The sequence below is a fragment of the Toxorhynchites rutilus genome, chromosome 1, assembly GCF_029784135.1.
Source record: "Toxorhynchites rutilus septentrionalis strain SRP chromosome 1, ASM2978413v1, whole genome shotgun sequence".
Taxonomy (NCBI): Eukaryota; Metazoa; Arthropoda; class Insecta; order Diptera; family Culicidae; genus Toxorhynchites; species Toxorhynchites rutilus.
In genome coordinates, this window is record NC_073744.1 from 143256874 (window position 1) to 143276197 (window position 19324).

At 38.8% G+C, this 19324-nt stretch overlaps 1 protein-coding gene across 3 annotated transcripts in view; it reads left to right on the top strand.

The window, feature by feature from the left end:
* Positions 1-19324, top strand: part of LOC129762541 (F-actin-monooxygenase Mical) — a 201313-nt gene that overhangs the window by 138119 nt on the left and 43870 nt on the right. For 2 of the 3 annotated variants that reach the window (XR_008740659.1, XM_055760929.1), the window contains exons 7-10: positions 8796-9044; positions 12793-13311; positions 13369-13528; positions 13594-14115. Coding sequence is in view for 1 of the 3 variants with exons in the window: in XM_055760929.1 (XP_055616904.1) it covers positions 8796-9044; positions 12793-13311; positions 13369-13528; positions 13594-14115 (1450 nt within the window). In the remaining 2 variants the exon portion in view is untranslated. The remainder of the gene's footprint in view (positions 1-8795; positions 9045-12792; positions 13312-13368; positions 13529-13593; positions 14116-19324) is intronic. The other variant, XR_008740660.1, reaches the window with a different exon arrangement.

The window sequence follows — 19324 nt, forward strand, 5'->3', positions numbered from 1 at the left end:
GTTTTCAATATTTCCAATGAATCTGACGAAGTTTTTTTTTGAACGGATTATATTATGTAGATTATTTAAATTTTTTAAATTATTTTTTTTAAATTTGTATTGATTTCTATTATGTCTGTCATGATCTTGGTGATGATGGACTATTTTTATTTTTATTTTGTCATTGTTATAGTTGTATTAGTTAAAAAATAAATAAAAGTAGTCTACAAAAGTTTGAGAGTCGCGCGCGAGACAAAGATATAAAGGATATTAAATTGAAAGATTTTTAAGTGCCGGTCTAGGAATTTTTCGTAAAGGAAATTTTCTCGATTTCTCTGAATGAGGGTATTCATAGTCAATCCAAAACAAGGCTGGCGGTTGGACTTTGGTGGACCACTTGGCTGCAAGGGCCTCGTCGGGACAGTATCGGCTCTGTGGCGGACATGACTGAGTATTGGCTTATCTTTTGACATTGCAATTTTTTGAACTTATATCTGTAAATAAAATCAGTTCGTTTTTTATGTTTGCTAAACTGATTTCAATGTTGAGAAAAAATAAATAAATTATCTTTTAGATAACTCGTCTTGCTCAAACCTCTGTAGGGGAAGAAGGCGGGACCATCATCATTTAATTTAATTTAATTTAATATTATAGAATAAGATGTAGAAAGTGTTCTCATTAACAGAAATCTGAAATTCAAAATATAACTATACACATCAACCACCTGTCCATATTACCCCCACTGTCCGTATTACCCGCGGTTCCCCTACACACAAATCAATTTATTTGCCCATTGCATCCATCGCAAACGGTGGCAACAGCAGCAGCATTGGTGTTTGCGAATGAAGTAACAGTCACCGGCAGACGATTCGTTAGTTGATGCGTAACGGTCGATGACTTGCTGTGTGCCTCTGGGGAGTATCTGCCATAACGCACATTTGTGTGTGCATGCTTATGGTGTTATGATATAATCTATTAAAACGCGACTATCAATGCTTATCGAATGCATGACTCGTTGGGATAATACATCGCCAGCCGTCTGCGTGCCACTGTGTCGTCTGTATGAAATTGAAATGTTTTAAGCTGGCGATTAAACCGCGCATCAAAGCATATCGAGCGTCTATTACACCCACAGTTTTTGAACATATCAACCATTTTTTTTTGCGCGCCGATAGTCTCTAACCTACTAACGAATTAGCAACCGATCGTGCAGGACAAACATAAGCCGCTGTCGGCGGCAGATTGCATGACTGTTCGACATTAATTCTATTCCAGCGAGCCAGCAGCCCATATACTTCGATTGAACCCCTTCTGCATTTTACTGCCATTTTTTTTCTTCATCAGTTTACATTCGCAAATCAAACAATTTGCATAAAAACACCCACCATGATAACGCCGGACTCGGTTGAGGCGCCAGCAGTAGCGGCACCTGTGATGGCGAGCTGATAATTCACTGTGTGTGCGTATGTGCGCGCGCGCATGTGGGTGTTGGCAACACTGTAAACAGCTGACTGGAAAAAAAAACACGCCGGATGTGTATGCCAGCGCTGTTAGTAGCTGCCGATCAACAATGTCTGTCCGTCTGTGGGCGAATGATGACGGTGATATGTTCAACACCTGATTCACAGTGACCACCTCTTCGTTTGGTAGGCCGCGGCCTACCCTCTGGGATTAAAACAAGTTGACGGGAAGCTGTTTACTCGCAAACACTGATGTCATTTCATTCAAGTCATTTTTATAATTAGGGGGATATAGTCACGACTGGTTTCAATGAGTGATGATGCTTCGGGGAATAAAAATAAACAGAAAGATAATAATAAGGAATGTGTTGCTGCTATTTTTGACCTGTCCATAAGGAAATTATCCTGAACTGCGACCTATCGGAAGACACTGGACAACAATCAAAACACGCCTCAAAACACGCCTCATACCAAGAAAAGCTACGACGAAAATTATGCCAAACCTAATGAAAAGTTGAAAAAAGTAAAAAAGGAAAGTTAGATAATTAATTCTCCACTCCGATGAAACTGATTTTTTAATCGTTTATTTTTACAGGCTCAGTTACATAAGTTTAAAGGAGCCAAACTCCTCACTGTATTGTTACATGTATATATAAACATTTTAAGGATATGTTGACAATGTTCACACTCACATTTACACTCACATTCATCACACTCAATTCTTAAGCCTATCTTATATCTAATATGTATTTACATTTCACCTTATTCTATTGGTAGTAAGAAGGGATTTGATTTCTAGCGAAGGAAAAAAAGGAGAATATAAGGATAGAAGGACAATTAGACACGAAGATCGATAACTTTTAGGAAGACATATATTTGGGACATGTAATCAAGGTCTAACCTAGCCAACACATCTCTCATCGGAACACTGGGCTGCCTAGCTCTAGCCCGAAGAAAGTTTTCTTATTTCGATCTGGCAACAAGATACTCGCACGACCAAACAACGTGTTCGATGTCGTGGTAACCTTGGCCACAAGCACAGATATTGCTATCGACAAGATTAAAACGAAAGAGTAGCGCGTCTAACGAACAATGATTGGACATGTGTCGGGAGAAGGTGCAAATAAAGTCTCGACTCAGGTCCAGACTTTTGAACCATGGTTTGAGGCTAACCTTAGGGATAGTCGAGTGAAGCCACCGGCCCAATTCATCTTCGTTCCATTTCATTTTCCGTTCCAATTCACACGCATTATTGTTTAACTAAATTTTGATCGTAACGCTCTTTGCTTTTTTTTTTGGCTGCTGAATCGTGTTTCTTAATGTTTTTGTCTCTCAAATAGGTTGAAGTCTCTGAGTAGTATTGGCTTTGTTTTCTCAGTCGAAATTTGAGATATGATAATACAAATACAAATCGAAATAAAAAAACTTTCCAAACAATATGTTATTTCGCTGTCAAAACATTCCAAAGCCGACCAACTTCTTAGCTTCGGATTTATATTCGAACTAGCTAACCCGGCAAACTTCGTCCCGCCCAAAATTTATTTTTCGTTATCACTTCCACGTTTTCTTACTAAGCCCACGTTCATAGGTCCAATCGCAGAACTGTTCATTGATTGATTTTCTAATCTACCCTTTAAAATTATTTTTTACTATAAAATTTCAGTACTTTTGCCAAAACTCGACATTATGATATCAGATTATTTTCAGACACAATTCTCGTGCAAGATTTTTCATCCACTTGCAGATAACATGTTTCTCGTTACATGGAATAATTTTTTGATACAGAAAATATGATAGAATGAAGACAGTCCTGAATCGGACAATTCCTTTCTAATCCTAATTCTAATTAAAATCCATTTCCACTTTCGAACGAAGATCAGTTTCGTTACCGCAAACATGCCAAGTTTCATTCCATTTGTTTGATTAGTTCTCGAGTTGTGCAGCAATCTCCACCCCCTCTTTAGAGAGGGGAAAGAAGTGTGAAACCACCATAAAAACATTTATTGCGTCCTAAAACTTCCATACGCCAAATTTGGTTCCATTTGCTTGATTAGTTCTCGAGTTATGCAGAAATTTGTGTTTCATTTCTATGGCAGCTATGGAAAGGATTTCAAGGAAGAGTCGAGGAGTGTCTATTTACCATAGAAACGTTTCGTGTCCCCTAAAACCTTCGTATGCCAAATTTGGCTCCTTTTACTTGATTAGTTTTTGAGTTATGCGGAAAATTGTATTTCATTTGTATGACAGCTCTTCCTTAGAGAGGGGGGCGGAGTGTCTAACCACCGTGAAAACATTTATTGTACCATAAAATCTCCACATGCCTAATTTGGTTTCATTTGCTTGATTAATTCCCGAGTAAAGGGTGTGTCACATCAAATTGCATCACGGAAAAAACGTTGTAAAAATTTAATTTTTAGGAATTATATCTTCAGCTTTCGCTTATAATCAGATAAGAGTGTATAGATCACGTTGGCCATGCTTCACTGTCAATTTTTCGTAAATTTGGAAAAATGTCGTCGAACGAAAAAGAGCGTCGTGAACTAATCCTGTGCACTCATTTCGAGAATCCGGAGTTGTCACATCGGGACATCGGTAAGATGCTGGGAATCGTCCAATCCACGGTCAGCAGAGTACTAAAACGATACTTCGAGAACCTAACCATCGACCGGAAGGTGAAGAACGGCAAAAATGGATGCTCCGTCAGTGAAAAAGATCACAAGCGCGTAGTTAAGCAGTTTAGACGTGATCCGAGAAGTTCGGTCCGGGATGTCGCCAATAAGCTGAATTTGTCAAGTTCATTCGTCAAGCGGACCAAGCAGCGGGAGGGCCTGCGTACATACAAGGTTCAGAAGGCTCCTAACCGCGACGAAAGGCAAAACATGGTGGGGAAGACGCGAGTCCGGAAGCTGTACACCGAAATGCTGACGAAGCCGTATTGCCTGGTAATGGACGACGAAACCTACGTCAAAGCGGACTTTCGTCAGCTGCCGGGCCTGTTGTTCTTCTCCGCAGAGGACAAATTCAGCGTTCCGGAGGAGATTCGCAAGCAGAAACTATCCAAGTTTGCCAAAAAGTACATGGTGTGGCAAGCGATCTGCTCTTGCGGAAAGCGGAGCGCCCCCTTCGTGATGACCGGCACGGTAAACGGGCAGGTTTACCTTAAGGAGTGCCTACAGAAGCGCTTACTACCACTATTGAAGCAGCACGAGGGCCCGACCATGTTCTGACCGGATCTCGCTTCGTGCCACTATTCAAATGACGTGTTGGAGTGGTACGAAGCCAACGGGGTCACCTTCGTACCAAAGAAAATGAACCCGCCCAACGCGCCGGAGCTTCGCCCAATAGAGAAATATTGGGCGATTATGAAGCAGGCCCTCCGGAAGAACCCAAAAGTTGTCAAATCGGAGGCGGACTTCAAGAGAAAATGGATTTCTGTTAAAAAAAAAACTACAACCTGACGTTGTACAGAACCTTATGGACGGGGTAAAGAGGAAGGTGCGAGCATACGGGCTTGGGCTCGATGTATGAATAAAAAGAAAATGCCAAAAGTTGTTTAATAGTTTTTATTTTTTTATTTTACTGTCTAAAATTTTCAAAAGGATCGGTCTACTGGGCGAATTTCTATAGCGTTTTTTCCGTGATGCAATTTGATGTGACACACCCTTTAATGTAGACATTTGTGTTTAATTTGTATGGCAGTATGGCATAAGAATCAGACAGACAGACAATAACCCATTTTTATATATATAGGTAGATTTACAATATATCCATCTTTAAAGTGCGATCTGGTTACGCTAGGTGACATTAGAAAGATAAGATCTCGTACTGAGCAGTACATATTTGATCTACATAGGATCGTTCTAACTATACTGAATGAAGCTTCAATTTCATGCGAGAACAGTAGCCTTTCCTCCACATTGAGGACACTCACTTATGATACAAAAGAGGCGGTGATCAAATCCTTGTAGCGGTCACCAGAATCTATTACGTTCTGATCATCATCATTTTTAAAGAAAAACGGACCCATGATTCCACTGGCCCACAAAACGCACTATACAGTGACAATGGCGCAGGAATTCTCATCACTTCAAATGCTTCAGTTTTACTTAGTGTGGTAAGGTTCATGAACCTCATTCTATAGTTCATCGCTGAACAAACATTTCTGGTGAAATTGAAAATCAACAGCAATTTCGTCTTGAGTCCACTACTCAATGTACAGCGTGTTTGGTGGTCGTGTGCGGCTTCAGTTCAGTGCAGTAGAGTTAAATTTTGTAAACCCATAAACACGAATCTTCTCACAAAATCTTTCATAAAGCGAATGGAACCAGCACTAATTGTTGAGCACGATGCCAAATGTAATAGCTTCCTCTTCACAAACTCTTCACGAACTCTTCTCTGACGTTGCGTGTTATCCGGTAGAGTAAGAGTGGTACACAAACTATACGTGGTTGTTCAAATTATTTGCTCTGATCGACAAAGAGCGCGATGAGTTTTAGTTAAAAAAATACACAATTCGCAGGCGTTGTTCAGGTGACAGTCTATTCATAATTTCATGTTATAATCGAGAGTTCAGTTCGAGAAACTCATCATGCCCTTCGTTCATTATAAGATCAACATAATCTTCCAACAGAGATACGTGAATACCCACAATTGCCTACAGAAAGTGAAGAGAATCCTCGTGATATAGTCAATTGCATTCCGAAAAAGTCACTCTTTGGTGCGCTTTATGGGCCGCTAAAATCATTGATCGGTTTTCTCTTCAGCCATGACGACAACCCGAACATAACAATCAATTGTGACCGCTACACCACCATGATCACAGATTTTTTTTGGTCCCGCAATGGAGTTCCCTTGATGTGGATGAGCTATGGCTTCAACGAGACGGTGCAGCATGTCATGAAGTGCGTGCCGAATTGATTTATTGAAAGTAACATTCTCCGAACGAATAATGTAGCGTAATGCACCCGTGGTTTGGCCTTCAAGGTTATTCGATTTAACATCTTTGGACTACTTGTGAGGGTGGGCTGTGTAAATTTGCTGGTCTCATTTTCTCAACCATCACCATCATCTTTTAACGTTACGTTTATAAACGTTTATATCCCCTTCCTACTAAAAGTCAATTGAATAGTTTGTACTTCTACAAACATAAATATTCTCATATATACTACAAATGACGACTCGTGAGGCTAAACATTTTGCGTAAATATTTTCCGCCATTTGCCTTTTTCCTATGTCTGTAATGTAAAATGTAAGTCGTATATCCATTCAAATTAATTCGCATATTTGCCATGTATGTACATTGCCTTCTCTTGTGCATGTAGATGCTAGTTAGGCGCATCGTATACCTCATGGACATATGCTAAGAGCAAGACGGGCAAGTAATATAATTACGTGGTGCGTGAAAGTTTATCGAAGAATCTAATGAGAAATCTTATATATGAAACAAATATTCTATTCGTACGTATAACTCATCATTGCAAGGAAACATATGGTCAGGTGTAAGCTGTCTTTATTTCGTGGTGTTCGTCTTCATCCAAATTTTATAATGATAGGTTAAATTGGAGAATATTGAAATGAGAAAATGGGAAAATTCGGAATAAAAATCGGTTTCGCATATGCTTTACAGTAAAAATGTCCCCAATTTGATTTCATTTTGTCAATTGAAATTAACGTTCTTTTCTTTATTGTGAAAATAATAATGGATTTCTAGGTGTAAATTATACATCCTATATATAACACAAAGATTCTATTCGTACGAATAACTCATCATCGCAGAGGAACGGATATTCAGATTTGAGCTGTCTTTATTTTGTTATGTTCGTCTCCACTCAAATTGTCGTTTAGGAGTATGTTCTACGGTAGCATCGGGGGGAATGTTGAAAAAAGCAATTTTGAGTGCGACGAAGTTCACCGGATCTACTAGTAATTTTATATTCTCACTCATCGATTGTCAATCCAGTAACTAAAATGTAAAGAACGGTGGAAAAGGAAGAGGGTCCATGTTGGATGTCCTTTTCATCACTAAGGTTAGAAGTTCATTGTATGACCGAAGCCAAATATGCTGTTGCACTTACTAGCGGAAGAAAAATTTCGCTTGGCTTCGAATTGTCAGAATGACATGAACTAACAACGTTTAAGAAGGCTCGGGGATTGGGGTAATATTCGTTTGAGGTTTCTTCCTGGTATTCTTAGTGCTCATGGATGTGTTCCAATTTTTGCAATGTCGAATTGTTCAGATGTTTTTTTTTTCAAATTTCTTCATGTCTTATTTATTGTTACTATAAAGAGTAAAACTATCAAAATTTGGTCGAAAAAAAAATAACTGTAGGTTTAGCTAAAGTTTTAATTTTGAAACTCATCTTATTTTATGTCTGTCACTTTTCCCTTTCTCTTCACCGTGTAGAACTCCTTTCCGGAAACTTGCAAACTTTGATTGCGATAAAATTTTTGCGTTACGCGAGCAAAATTTTCAAGCCTGGTTCTTCTTGGTTGGACGCAATGTTAAGAACTGAAGATCAAACATCAAAATAAAAACACTTACAAAATAAGGGGTGTTCAAGTTATTAAGTGCACACTCAAAATAAATGCGTCGAGTTGAGGTTGATCCAATTTTGAGCGTCCACCTTTTTAATAAAGGGTAGACGCTCAAAATTGGATCCATAAGCTATGAGTCGCGCTTCTCGATGTTTCTCCGTCCGTTTATATGAATCCAATGTATACACAATCACCCACACACGCAGGTGAACAAATAAGGCGAGAGGCGATTCTAGAAATAGGGAAGAAGTAAATAGTGGATCGACTATTTCATCTGTATAAGATTATGTTATGTAGATTAAGAATAGCTTTTTGAAATGCACGCTTTAATGTAACCCGTTGTTTATGAAGACTAATTACTTCAATGCTTAATGGTGGAAACCGATAGAATTAATACATAACACGCGAATCGTCCGAGGTTTCTTTCCTCAAAACACTTGTAGATGAAGTTGCATCGTACCCAGTAAGTTGTATCATCTTTCATTCTTCTCCACCTCAATTTGTTTGCATGTTAAATAAATTTGTTCCTTTTTTATAATTGCAAATGCGAGTTTGCGTTTTCTTTCTGTGCCTATTTTCGGTGGGTATCCAATGGGTGTTGCATATATTTCTATGTAGTTTCGGGCTCCTATCCAGAGCTGATCAACTTTTCCCCGATGTAGATTTGTGAGATAACAGACGACGTCGACATGATTTAGAGTCCCTCATTACCATACCATAAAACGACTCGAAAAAAAACAATCACCGATCGTACGAAACTACAAAACCCCCTGGTAACAATCTGGTCTACACTCTCCATCCATATATTCTTCCACATGCAAGGAGGAACGCACCCGCCGGTGGCAAGAGATCGAAGCGAATCGACAAGATCGCCAGACCAAGCGGCGACTGGCACGAGCCCAGCAAACCCAAAATTTCTTCACCAGTCTCCACATGCTGCAAGCTAACACTTTACTGCGCGAAAGTGACAGCTCCAGCGCGTTCGAGGACTACTCGCTGTTCCTCTACCGGCAGTCGGCGCCGGAATTCACCGATCGCGTCAAAGAGCTGGAGCGGAAGTTGCTCTATCCCGTAAGGCCCCCCGGCGTGAATTGCGTTACGTTTTTGCATGGTTCGTTTGTCTGCCTGATCCGTGTTGGTTCCGATGTGGTACTTAATCAATTCTGCGAAGTGCCATCGACGCACGGCGTGAGAATAACAACATAACTCCCAAAACACCACCAACCCAATGAATGCGTGTTTCCGTTTTTTTTCCGTGATTCACTTCTGCCGACCACTTTTTTCCGTTCGTGTGCGCGCGTCGTTAACAGCTCGTTATGTGCTCTAAAATCGCTACGAAACACGAGAGGAATTTATGTTGCCTTTCGAATGTTGATGTTATTGATGTTCAGTAAACGATCAAATTAACGCTAAGATTTGCTTCCCATCGTCAAACTCGGTGCCGCACCGGCACTGAATGTCAACGAGATAATTTGCAAACACATGCGTCACTATTTGTATCGAGGTGACGCCTCTTTTGAGTGTCTTAACCTTAAACGTCATGTGTGTACCTGATGACAAACAGACAATCCTAACCTCAAACATATTCCTAGAAGACGAAAGACGCATTTCACCAATCAACACGAAATTATTTTAATTTCATATTTTTGATTTAGCTGGAACTTTATCAAATTGTTCGACATTGGGTACAAAAATTTTACAAAATTTTACGGTATTGGTTTTTTAAATGCGATCACTACTAATTTTTGAAAAGGGCTCATGCAAAAATGGTCTCGTTTCAGAACTTCAATTTCGAAATGGATTATTTGATCGAAATGGAGTGTTAGGCAAAGTTAGAGATTATAATTCGGTTCTGGAAAAAGTACAGACTGATTTTTTTTTTTAATTTCTGACCGAAAAAAATCAAAATGAAGTTTGAAAATAGAATGTTCAGAAACCACTTTTTCTTATCTAAATTTTTGACACAATGAAGCCCAGATTGTCTCCAACAACTGTTATAAATTTGATCCTGCGAAAATGAAGAATGTTTTTTATGACATTTTGAAATTTGACCGATTTGAAAAAAAATCTAAATCAGAAACTAGATCATCTGCAGAAAATTCTCGTGAAAGGATGAAATGTAGGAAATTGTTTATACTTTCAAAAAATACAAAACAATGTTTTAACCTTTTAACGGGCCGTGAGAACTAGGCACGTAACCAACGCAAACTGCGATACAACGACATGTTTACATGCAAAAATACACAAAACATGTTTTGTTACGTTAAAATATTACATTTTGTTACAAACAATTAAAAACATAAAAAAATGTTGGTGACGATATAATTGCCACCTGCTCATCTAGCGGTAAACATTTGATGGTAGAAATGATTTTTTTATATTTGAATTTTTAATGTCAGTTTCAACAAAAACAACTAATAATAAACAACTCATGATCAGACTCAGGAGGTCCTAAACAGTTCATATGTATTGAAAACTTCATCAAATTGACTGTTTTTCAACGAAATTTAGGGAAATTTGCTCTTGCTGCTCTAAACTGGGAGTTGTTAACACGAAAATGGCTCCAAAATGAATAGTTTTTAATTTTTCGCGCTCAAAAAAATCAGGCATATTGCTAGATATCAGAATTAGATACCACATAGCAGTGATAATTTAGTGTTAAAGAAGAGAAAAAAAATAAAATCGTTGGTGGAAATATAGTTGCCACAACCCATAAACGAGTTTTGCAATTACACTGAAAAAATGTATTTCTCTCAAAACTGTATATTATTAAAATTCTAAAAAAAATATATGAATAGTTCTTACAATTTCCAACAAGTCATCCATACATCGGAAGATGGGCACTTTTATAGGAAAAAAGTTATTCTAACAATTTTCTCATGTTTTCTTTGAAAAAATACAATTAATCCTTATTTTGATTATAGTCAAGATAGCGATATAGTATATTCGACAAAGTTTTAGATCTTACTAAAATATGAACATTTGTCGCCGACTTCAAATTTTTGTTCTTTATAGTTACTGGAATATATGTCAATTTTGTATGGAGACTCCTGAAAAAAATAATTTTTTACTTGTAAAATTTTTGTGTGTTAATTCTCATGTTTGACGTGTTTCTAAATAGAAAAAAGTTGGCAGTATATGTCAATCGAGATAATCTACACACTAAAATGTTCCGATTTAAACATATATAGTAATTTTTCAAAGAAAACATGAAAAAGTTGTTGTTGGGAAAAATTTTGCCCTGTAGCAGTGCTCTTCTTCCGATGTATGACTTGTTGTATTTTTTTCATTAAAAAAAAAAGACATATTTTTGAGAAAAAATAATTTTGATTATCGAAAAAAAATTACAATGATTTTTTTTAAACAGTTTAATATTTTTCAATGAGAACATAAAACATTCCCTATATTTCATTCTTTAGCCAACATTCTGTAGGTCTTACAGTTTTTGAGAAAGAAATTTTTCGTAATTGTGAGTTTTTTTTTCAACTTTTTTTTTCGAAAAATCTTAATTCAAAAACTATAAGAACTACAAAATATTGGTTAATGAATGAACTGTAGCAAATTATTCAAGTTTTTGAAAAATTTGAAAAAAGAAATTTCAACGAAATGAAATTATTTTGAAAATAATTTTTGTTTTTCAAAACGTGTTTTGAGAAAAATAAATTTCAATTTTAAAAATATTTTTCCAGTGCAATTTGAAAAAAAAATCGAATTCCTACATTTAATCTTATAACGAGAATTTTGTGAGTATTATACGTTTTGAGTTGGAAATTTTGGTAAATAACGTGCATATTTTGAAACACCATAGAAAAATGTTCATTGGTCCAGGATCTAATTTTTACTAGTTGTTGGAGACAATATGGGCTTAATTGTGTCAAAGATTTAGATTTAAAAAAAAGTGATTTTTGTGACATCCCATTTTTAAACTTTATTTTCAAATTTTTTCGGCAATATTTTTTTTTTCAGTCTGTACTTTTTCCAGAAAAAATGTTGTAGGAGATAATTATAATCTATAACTTTGTCTAAGACACCATTTCGAACAAATAACCCATTTTGGTGTAATAGTATATTATGGTCGTGGTCGTGATCGTATGTAACCCTACTATACTCGCGCATACAACATCACAGACCGCTGAATTAAATGGCTATCAACACTGAATGAAGATGAAGGAAAAATATTTTTCATTCCATTATATTCTTTGAATGAATACCAATAACGCCTAAAAATACACAACAGCAATATTACAGAGACACGGACAGTCTGTGACACTGTGCGCGAGTATACGAGTTACGATTTTGCGCGCGAGTAAAGAAGGGTTGAAAAACTAGTACCGTAAAATATCATCGTACCTATTGCCAAACAAGTTGGCAAAGTTTCAGAAAAATCAAAAATATGGAATAAAAAATTCTTCCAAAATTCACGTTGATTGATGGAATGCCTCTATTTCTATCGAGATGACGCCACTTTTGAGTTTCTTAACCTTTCTTAACGTCATGTGTGTACCTGATGACAAACAAACAATCCTAACCTCAAACATGACCCCAGAAGACTAAAACGAAAGAAATAATCCATCATAAGTTTGCTGCATGTATTATTGCCGTAGTTTGTAGATAATGAGCTTCCACCTCACAAATAAAAATAACATTACTGCTTCACTTACCCCACCATAACCCATGATCTGATGTGTCCGCTCGCCCTTTAATCGCACTGATGTTGATCTGCCGCGTGTATAAGAAAACTAAACCCATTACACCCAGTGAAGAATGAAAACAAAAAATAGCAATATGCACTCTTTTTCGTCCCCAAAAACAAACGCAGGATCGCGATCGAGGGCTTGCGGCGGCCTACCCACGAAATGTCGCCTGTGCCGACGGCGAGCAAATTAGCGATCGGATCAAATCGATGGAGCAACGAATCGTCGGAAAGCACGTTCCGCACGTTGGTGAGAAGAAACCGAAAGATCTATTGCGGGCGATCGGTAAGATCGATAGCAACGATTGGAATGTGAAGGAGATCGAGAAGAAAATCGAACTGTCGAAGAAGGCGACCGACATTGGCAAGAGCCGTGAGCGCGTGCCGAAGTGGAACCGCGAGCAGTTTCTGGCCCGCCAGAACAGGCTCACGCAGCAGCCGGAGGATGACAGGTACAAGGAGTTCGACAGTTCGCTGAAAGCGATCGACAAACAACTGAAGGAGGGCCACAATTTGGATCTTGGCGAGCGGGGCAAAAATAAGGTTGCTTCCATCGCCGGACAACTGCTGAGCTCGAAGCAACAGCAACAGCAGCAGCAGCAGCAAAATCAACAACAACAGCAGTCATCGCAACATCAAAAAACGGTAATGATTACATAATTTTCGATCGATAGCTTTAATCTAATCGTTTGTGATTTTTAGACGACGAAGGCAGCATTGGTGCTCACCTCAGCAGGAATAGCAGAAAAGTGTCACTTCTGCAAGCAGCGTGTCTATCTGATGGAGAAAATTTCCGCCGAAGGTCTCACCCTGCATCGGTCCTGTCTCAAGTGCCACCACTGTCACACAAATCTTCGGCTTGGTAAGCATCGATTAATCCAAGGCCCACTAATCATCAGCATTACATATTTCTTCCTCCCCAAAAAGGTGGCTACGCGTTCGATCGAGACGATCCGGAGGGCAAGTTCTACTGTACCCAGCACTTCAAGTTGCCATCGAAATCCGTTAAGGCCGTGCCGAGGAAATCCCACCCTCGGACACCTCAGGCGGAAAGCAAACAGGCCGTGGCAAGCGTAACGGCTGCTGAACCATCCACGCCGAAATCCTCCTCCGGACTGTCGAATTTCGATCTGATGGATCGTGGCGAGACACCGGAGCGGATCGAGTTCGAGAACGCGGACGAGGCTATTTCGGATGGCGAGGGTGCAATGGAGGTCATCGATGAGAACGAGTGGACCGACCGGAACTTCGGTACCGAGTCCGATGAGTCGGAGGAGGATGACTCCAGCTCGGATGAATCGGACAGCGACAGTGAGTCGGACTACGAGGAGGCGGCCGGGTCTCCGCTGGGGGCCCAAACGCTGCAGCTCGCATCCGAGTGGATCAGCGATAAGCGATTCTCCAACATGGTGGAGAGCGACGATGATTTCTACGGATACTCGAGTGAAGGTGAGGAAATTAATTTTGATTAGTCATTAAAATAACATTGAATTGACTAAGTGTCAGAATTGACTGGTTTTTACGGAAATTCGGGTCCGTAGTCATAATCTACAAAATGTTTTACAATTTCTACGGAATTCTGTTTTCATTATATGTAGTTTCGCATTCTCCAGAACCAAAGTAAAATCTGATTTTGGAGAAAGCGAAGAAGAACAGAACCTGATTAAGATTCTCCAACCTAAACTTTTTGTTTTGCGAAAAAATAACAACAATTCTTTCATTTCGCTTATTTTGCACTTCGATCAGCCGACAGAGATTTGTTAGCGCTCTAAATGATCCCAGTGTTGATTTCACAAGTATGAAGAATGTAAACCAGTGAAATAATGTGGTCTCTTCGATATGGTGAAATATTGTCTATCCCATTCCATAATCAAACATTCTGTATTGACTGCTATTTGACTAATCGCTATTAGAACAATTCGCTTGTAATCTATCTCGAATTATTGTCAAAACACCGTTTGTTGCTAGTTTAGTTAGATTGGTACACCATATACAATCACTGAAAAGATGATTTGTTTGTAGATAGCAATCTTATTCTTCAGTGAAAGAGTCAAGTTGCGATTTATTAAGGGGTACAATGATCTCATCAGTGCATTGCACTTGGTGTTAATTTTATCAACATGCGTGCCAAAGAGCAGCTTGCTGTCCATGGTGAGGCCGTGGTAAGTGACCTCACTAGACCATTCCACCGCAGTACCACTAAGTCTGACTTTGACGTCATCAGCCGGCACAAGTCGGGGAGATTTAGAATATGGGAAAAGTATGGTCTGGGTCTTCGCCGCGTTGATACAAATTTTCCATTTGTTGAAATATTCTGAAAGGACGTCCAAGCCTCTTTGAAGTTTGGCAGCGAGAGCTCTAGTCACTCTACCCTTGTAAATGATTGCGGTGTCATCTGCGAACAGCGACAGAACGCCATCATCCGGAAGAGGAAAATGGATTTCCGAGCTGGCACCCGCTTATATACAGATTTTTGTGATTTCCATAGCTTGCTCTCAATGCAATTTTTGAGTTATTGAAACAAGTTTTTAGATCAATAAGTAAGAAGCATATAATTCGTAGACATTTCATCTTTCGAATGAAGTGAATCATACCATTTCGTTCAGCTGCAAAAGAGGTATACACGCTTAAAATCTTGTTTCCCCAATGTAACACTTTCGTTTCCGAAACCCCAGTATATGAATGAAACGCGTAGTCCTACGTGGAAACCATGCAATGCAAGGGGTACATATTCGAAGTGCTAAGAGTGTTTGAGCAATAGAATTTATTCACCATGCTGAACAATGTGGATTTGTGTATATGATTATGCATCTACGCAAATGAAAGTAATATTTCATTCCGTATATAGTTTCCGTATACAGTTAGGAGAATTTGTTTCAACGTATGCTAATTTTTGTTCGAAGTCCTCAAATAAACGATCATAAGTCTGTATTCGCAATTATATTTGATACAATCATTTAATTCGAAAACTGCCTATGCATATACCTTTAATAGGAGGGCAAAATTTTATTTTGACGAGGGAAATTCGTTTAAGTATTCGTTTAGGTATTCTGTGGAGACACGAATTTCGGACGTTTTTTCGAACTCCGCGAAAATAAAACAAAAAGTATTTTTACGCTCCATTATATCATTATTTGTTCGTCTATCTTTTAACAACAAAACAAAAATTGAACGGAGAAAAAATATTTATAACTAAATAGTTACAAGCTGGTGAAGTGAGGGGGTTCAAAAAAAAGTTGTGCCATGGCGTACACGATTCCAGCCCTTCTGGTTATCTAAAACAAAAAAAAAGATTCTAAATCAGTACAGATGCCGCTATCGCATGAACCTCGGACAAGTCCAAAACATCTTTTTTGACAAAAAGGCGACCGCTTGAAAAACAAAATGCGGTTTAGAACGTTTTTTCTTACGTTTCCCGATTTTTTAAAAATAGTAAAATTTTCAAAATATAATTTTTTAGAGGTTCATGCGATGGAGAGATGCATGCAGATTGTATTCATATAACATGAATCGGTTCAGTAGAACTTGAGACATCGTGTACGCCAGTTTGAAAAAACTAACGTGTTTGAAGTTCATTGTAATTGCTGTGCCAGGTTAGATACCGCATCACTAAAATCTAACTCGGTAAATAATGAGATTTTAGATAAGCCCTCTCTATGATATATTCTTGAATGCCTAAACTACAGAAATATGAAGGAAAACAAATTTGATTTTTTTTCAATTTTCTAGACTAGAATACTGCCTTAAACGCACACAATTGAATATAAACGACTGGCGCGCCTATGGCACCAAAAACCTTGACAATCTGTCATTTCAGTTTTGTTGTTGTGTTAATACGCAAAACATTTGTTGGTGCTGGCATTTTGTTGATCTGAGGTGAAAAATGCCGAAAAAAGATATTTGAGTGCCTCAGAACAAAGAGTTGTTCGTGAACTGGAGAAAACTGGTATGAGTAACCGGGAAATAGGAAGGAGAGTAAACAGATCTGAAACATCGATTCGAAATGCGCTGGAGAAAGGTGAAAAATATGGCGATAATATGGAAACTAAGGAAAATACCAAAATAAGCAATCTTGACTGGAATCGAATTCAGGAGCTGACCAGAATTGTAAAGTTTAATGCATCGGACATAAAAAAGGAATTTCCAATTAGCGCATTGCACAGATATTGCGGTGATTCCCAAGAAACCGAATCTTTTCCAGCACATATTCAGGCTCGATTAAATTTCGTCAAAAAGCATATGGCATGGTGAAATGAATGGGATAACGCTGTATTTTCGGATGAAAAGGAGTTCAATCTAGATGGTCCTGATTGTTGTGCATACTACTGACATGATTTGAGGAAGGAACCCGAGATCAAGCTGAGCTGAAACATTGGAGGTGGAACAATCATGGTTTGGGGTGGTTTTTCACGTCATGGAAAACCCCCTCTTGCTACAATTTGTTACGGTTCAAAAAAAAAACCGCAACAAAATATAACCATAAATCATATGGTAATAAGAACCGAAGAGTGAGTGTAGCTCCCATAATCATACACCCTACTAATACTTACCCAAATCCTCTCATCACCTACCTACCTGTAAGGCATTGCATGCTGCCAATGCAAATTCAAAAAATTATTATTGCAAAACCTAGCAATGACCACAATTAATTCTTTCAACGAATTTGGATCTTTTTGGTCCTAAAGGACGACAAAAAGGAGTAGAAGATGCATCAGGGAGAGAGAGAGAAAAAGCGGATAGAGAGATAAGATGGAAGAGAGAGAGAGAGGTAAAAGAGGGATTCGAGCCGTAAAGGAAGATTCGGATGGCTCGAATCGGTCTTAACTTACGGACCGTCGAATAGCCCATATCGATCGAAGAAAAAATAAAGTTGTTCTTTTTTCAAAAAAGTGAAGTGCGAGTGGAAATAAGGGAAGAAGCAGTTGCAAGTTCTAGGAACCGTACACGACGGGCAATAATCACCCTCCTCGCTGGATTCAAACGACGGAAGAGGTACCTCGGAGAAGACGCCGGTGGTCAGCGAGCCCCCAACGTTATCGTTGCTCCACACGTATACGGGTGAGTCGGTCGAACGTTTCGGAGGTTGCAGTGCGGTGAGGCCTAGCCCCCGCTCATCGTTACTTAGACCGATGAGACCGATCACCGTGTGCGGGCACCGTGAGTAGAAAAACGAAAAAAAACTACCAAACCCTCTCTCTCTCTCCCACCAAACCAACATACCTACCAGGATTCAACCCGTTCCTGCTCGGCCGCCACGATCCACTAATTTACTAACCTGAAAATAGCTAGCTATCAATGGAAATACTTTGAATAGGATAGAGTACCGAGATTCGCCTCGAATTGGGCATACTTTAGAGGCGATTGTGACCTGCAATTGGACATATCAACAAACACAACACAATGTGAAAAACAAGTCAAAATAGGAAAATCATTAGAAATTAGAAAGTAAACATTACAAAAGTGTGGAAAAATCTAGTAAAATGGTTGAAAACACTTCTAAAAATTCATCGTGTTGTAGAAACTTGCACAAAATGATGTTCAATTATTCGTGTCGCATTACAGTTCTGTCCAATTAGCTAGATGTCCAAATAGAGGCGAATCCTTTTATTTCATTTCAATACAATAAACGTGTTGCTAGTTCCCACGTTGAAGATAACTCTCGAAGAGTTTTAGGGAGAATTTTACCACCAAATACCTAGACTTGTCTGGAATATTTCACGCGTGGCTGCAATATTTCAAAAGTTACAGTGTTTAGAACGTGTTCAGGATAGCGATGAAACGGCTAGTAGTTTGGCCGGATACCGGATATCCGGCAAGCTTCGAGGCCGGATAGCCGAATATCTGGCGCTGCATAGTTCACTCTCATTTCAAGCCACAAAGGAGCAATAAATATACACTCTGTCTAACTTCTATAAGACCGAGAAGTTGTTCGTCGGATTGGACGATCCCATCAAGCAGTGCTCGATTATTTTGCGAATCCTCAAAGATACGGTAAGAAGGAGAGAGTAAATCGAACCTCTCTGACCGGGATAAGCGGGAAATAGCTAGAACAGCTTCGAATACCTCAAAATCGCTTATGCAAATTTCAATGTTACTCGCGTGACAATTCGACAAGTTTTGGTAAAAAATCCTCACATAAAGAGGGTTTAAAAGGTTAAAGCTCCTCATCTTACACCATCTCACATCGGAAGACGTCTGAGTTTTGACAAAGCTCACATGAACCGACAATGAGACATGGTATGTTGTGACAAAAAATGTTTCCAAAAGGATACATTTTGCTATGTACCACAACGAAGAGCTCTTCAATGTATAGGTTATCTTCACTGACGAAAATAAGTTCAATTTGGATGGTCCTGATGGTTTCAACGGGTACTGGTGTTATTTACCGAAGAATGAACAGTATTATTCAACCAGGAATTTTGGTGGAGGCTCGTGCATAGTTTGGGCGCGATTCCGTGAAACCGGAAAGCTCAATATTGATTTGCGTGAATATCGCCACAAAAAATCACATTTCAGCAAAACAATGCTACTATTCATACCAGCAAGGAAACTAAGCAATGGATTAACGACCAAAAACTTAATTTTTGGACTGGGCAGCTCGCTCTCCAAACTTGAATCCTGTTGAAAATCTTAGGGGGATCCTTGTACGCAAAATCTA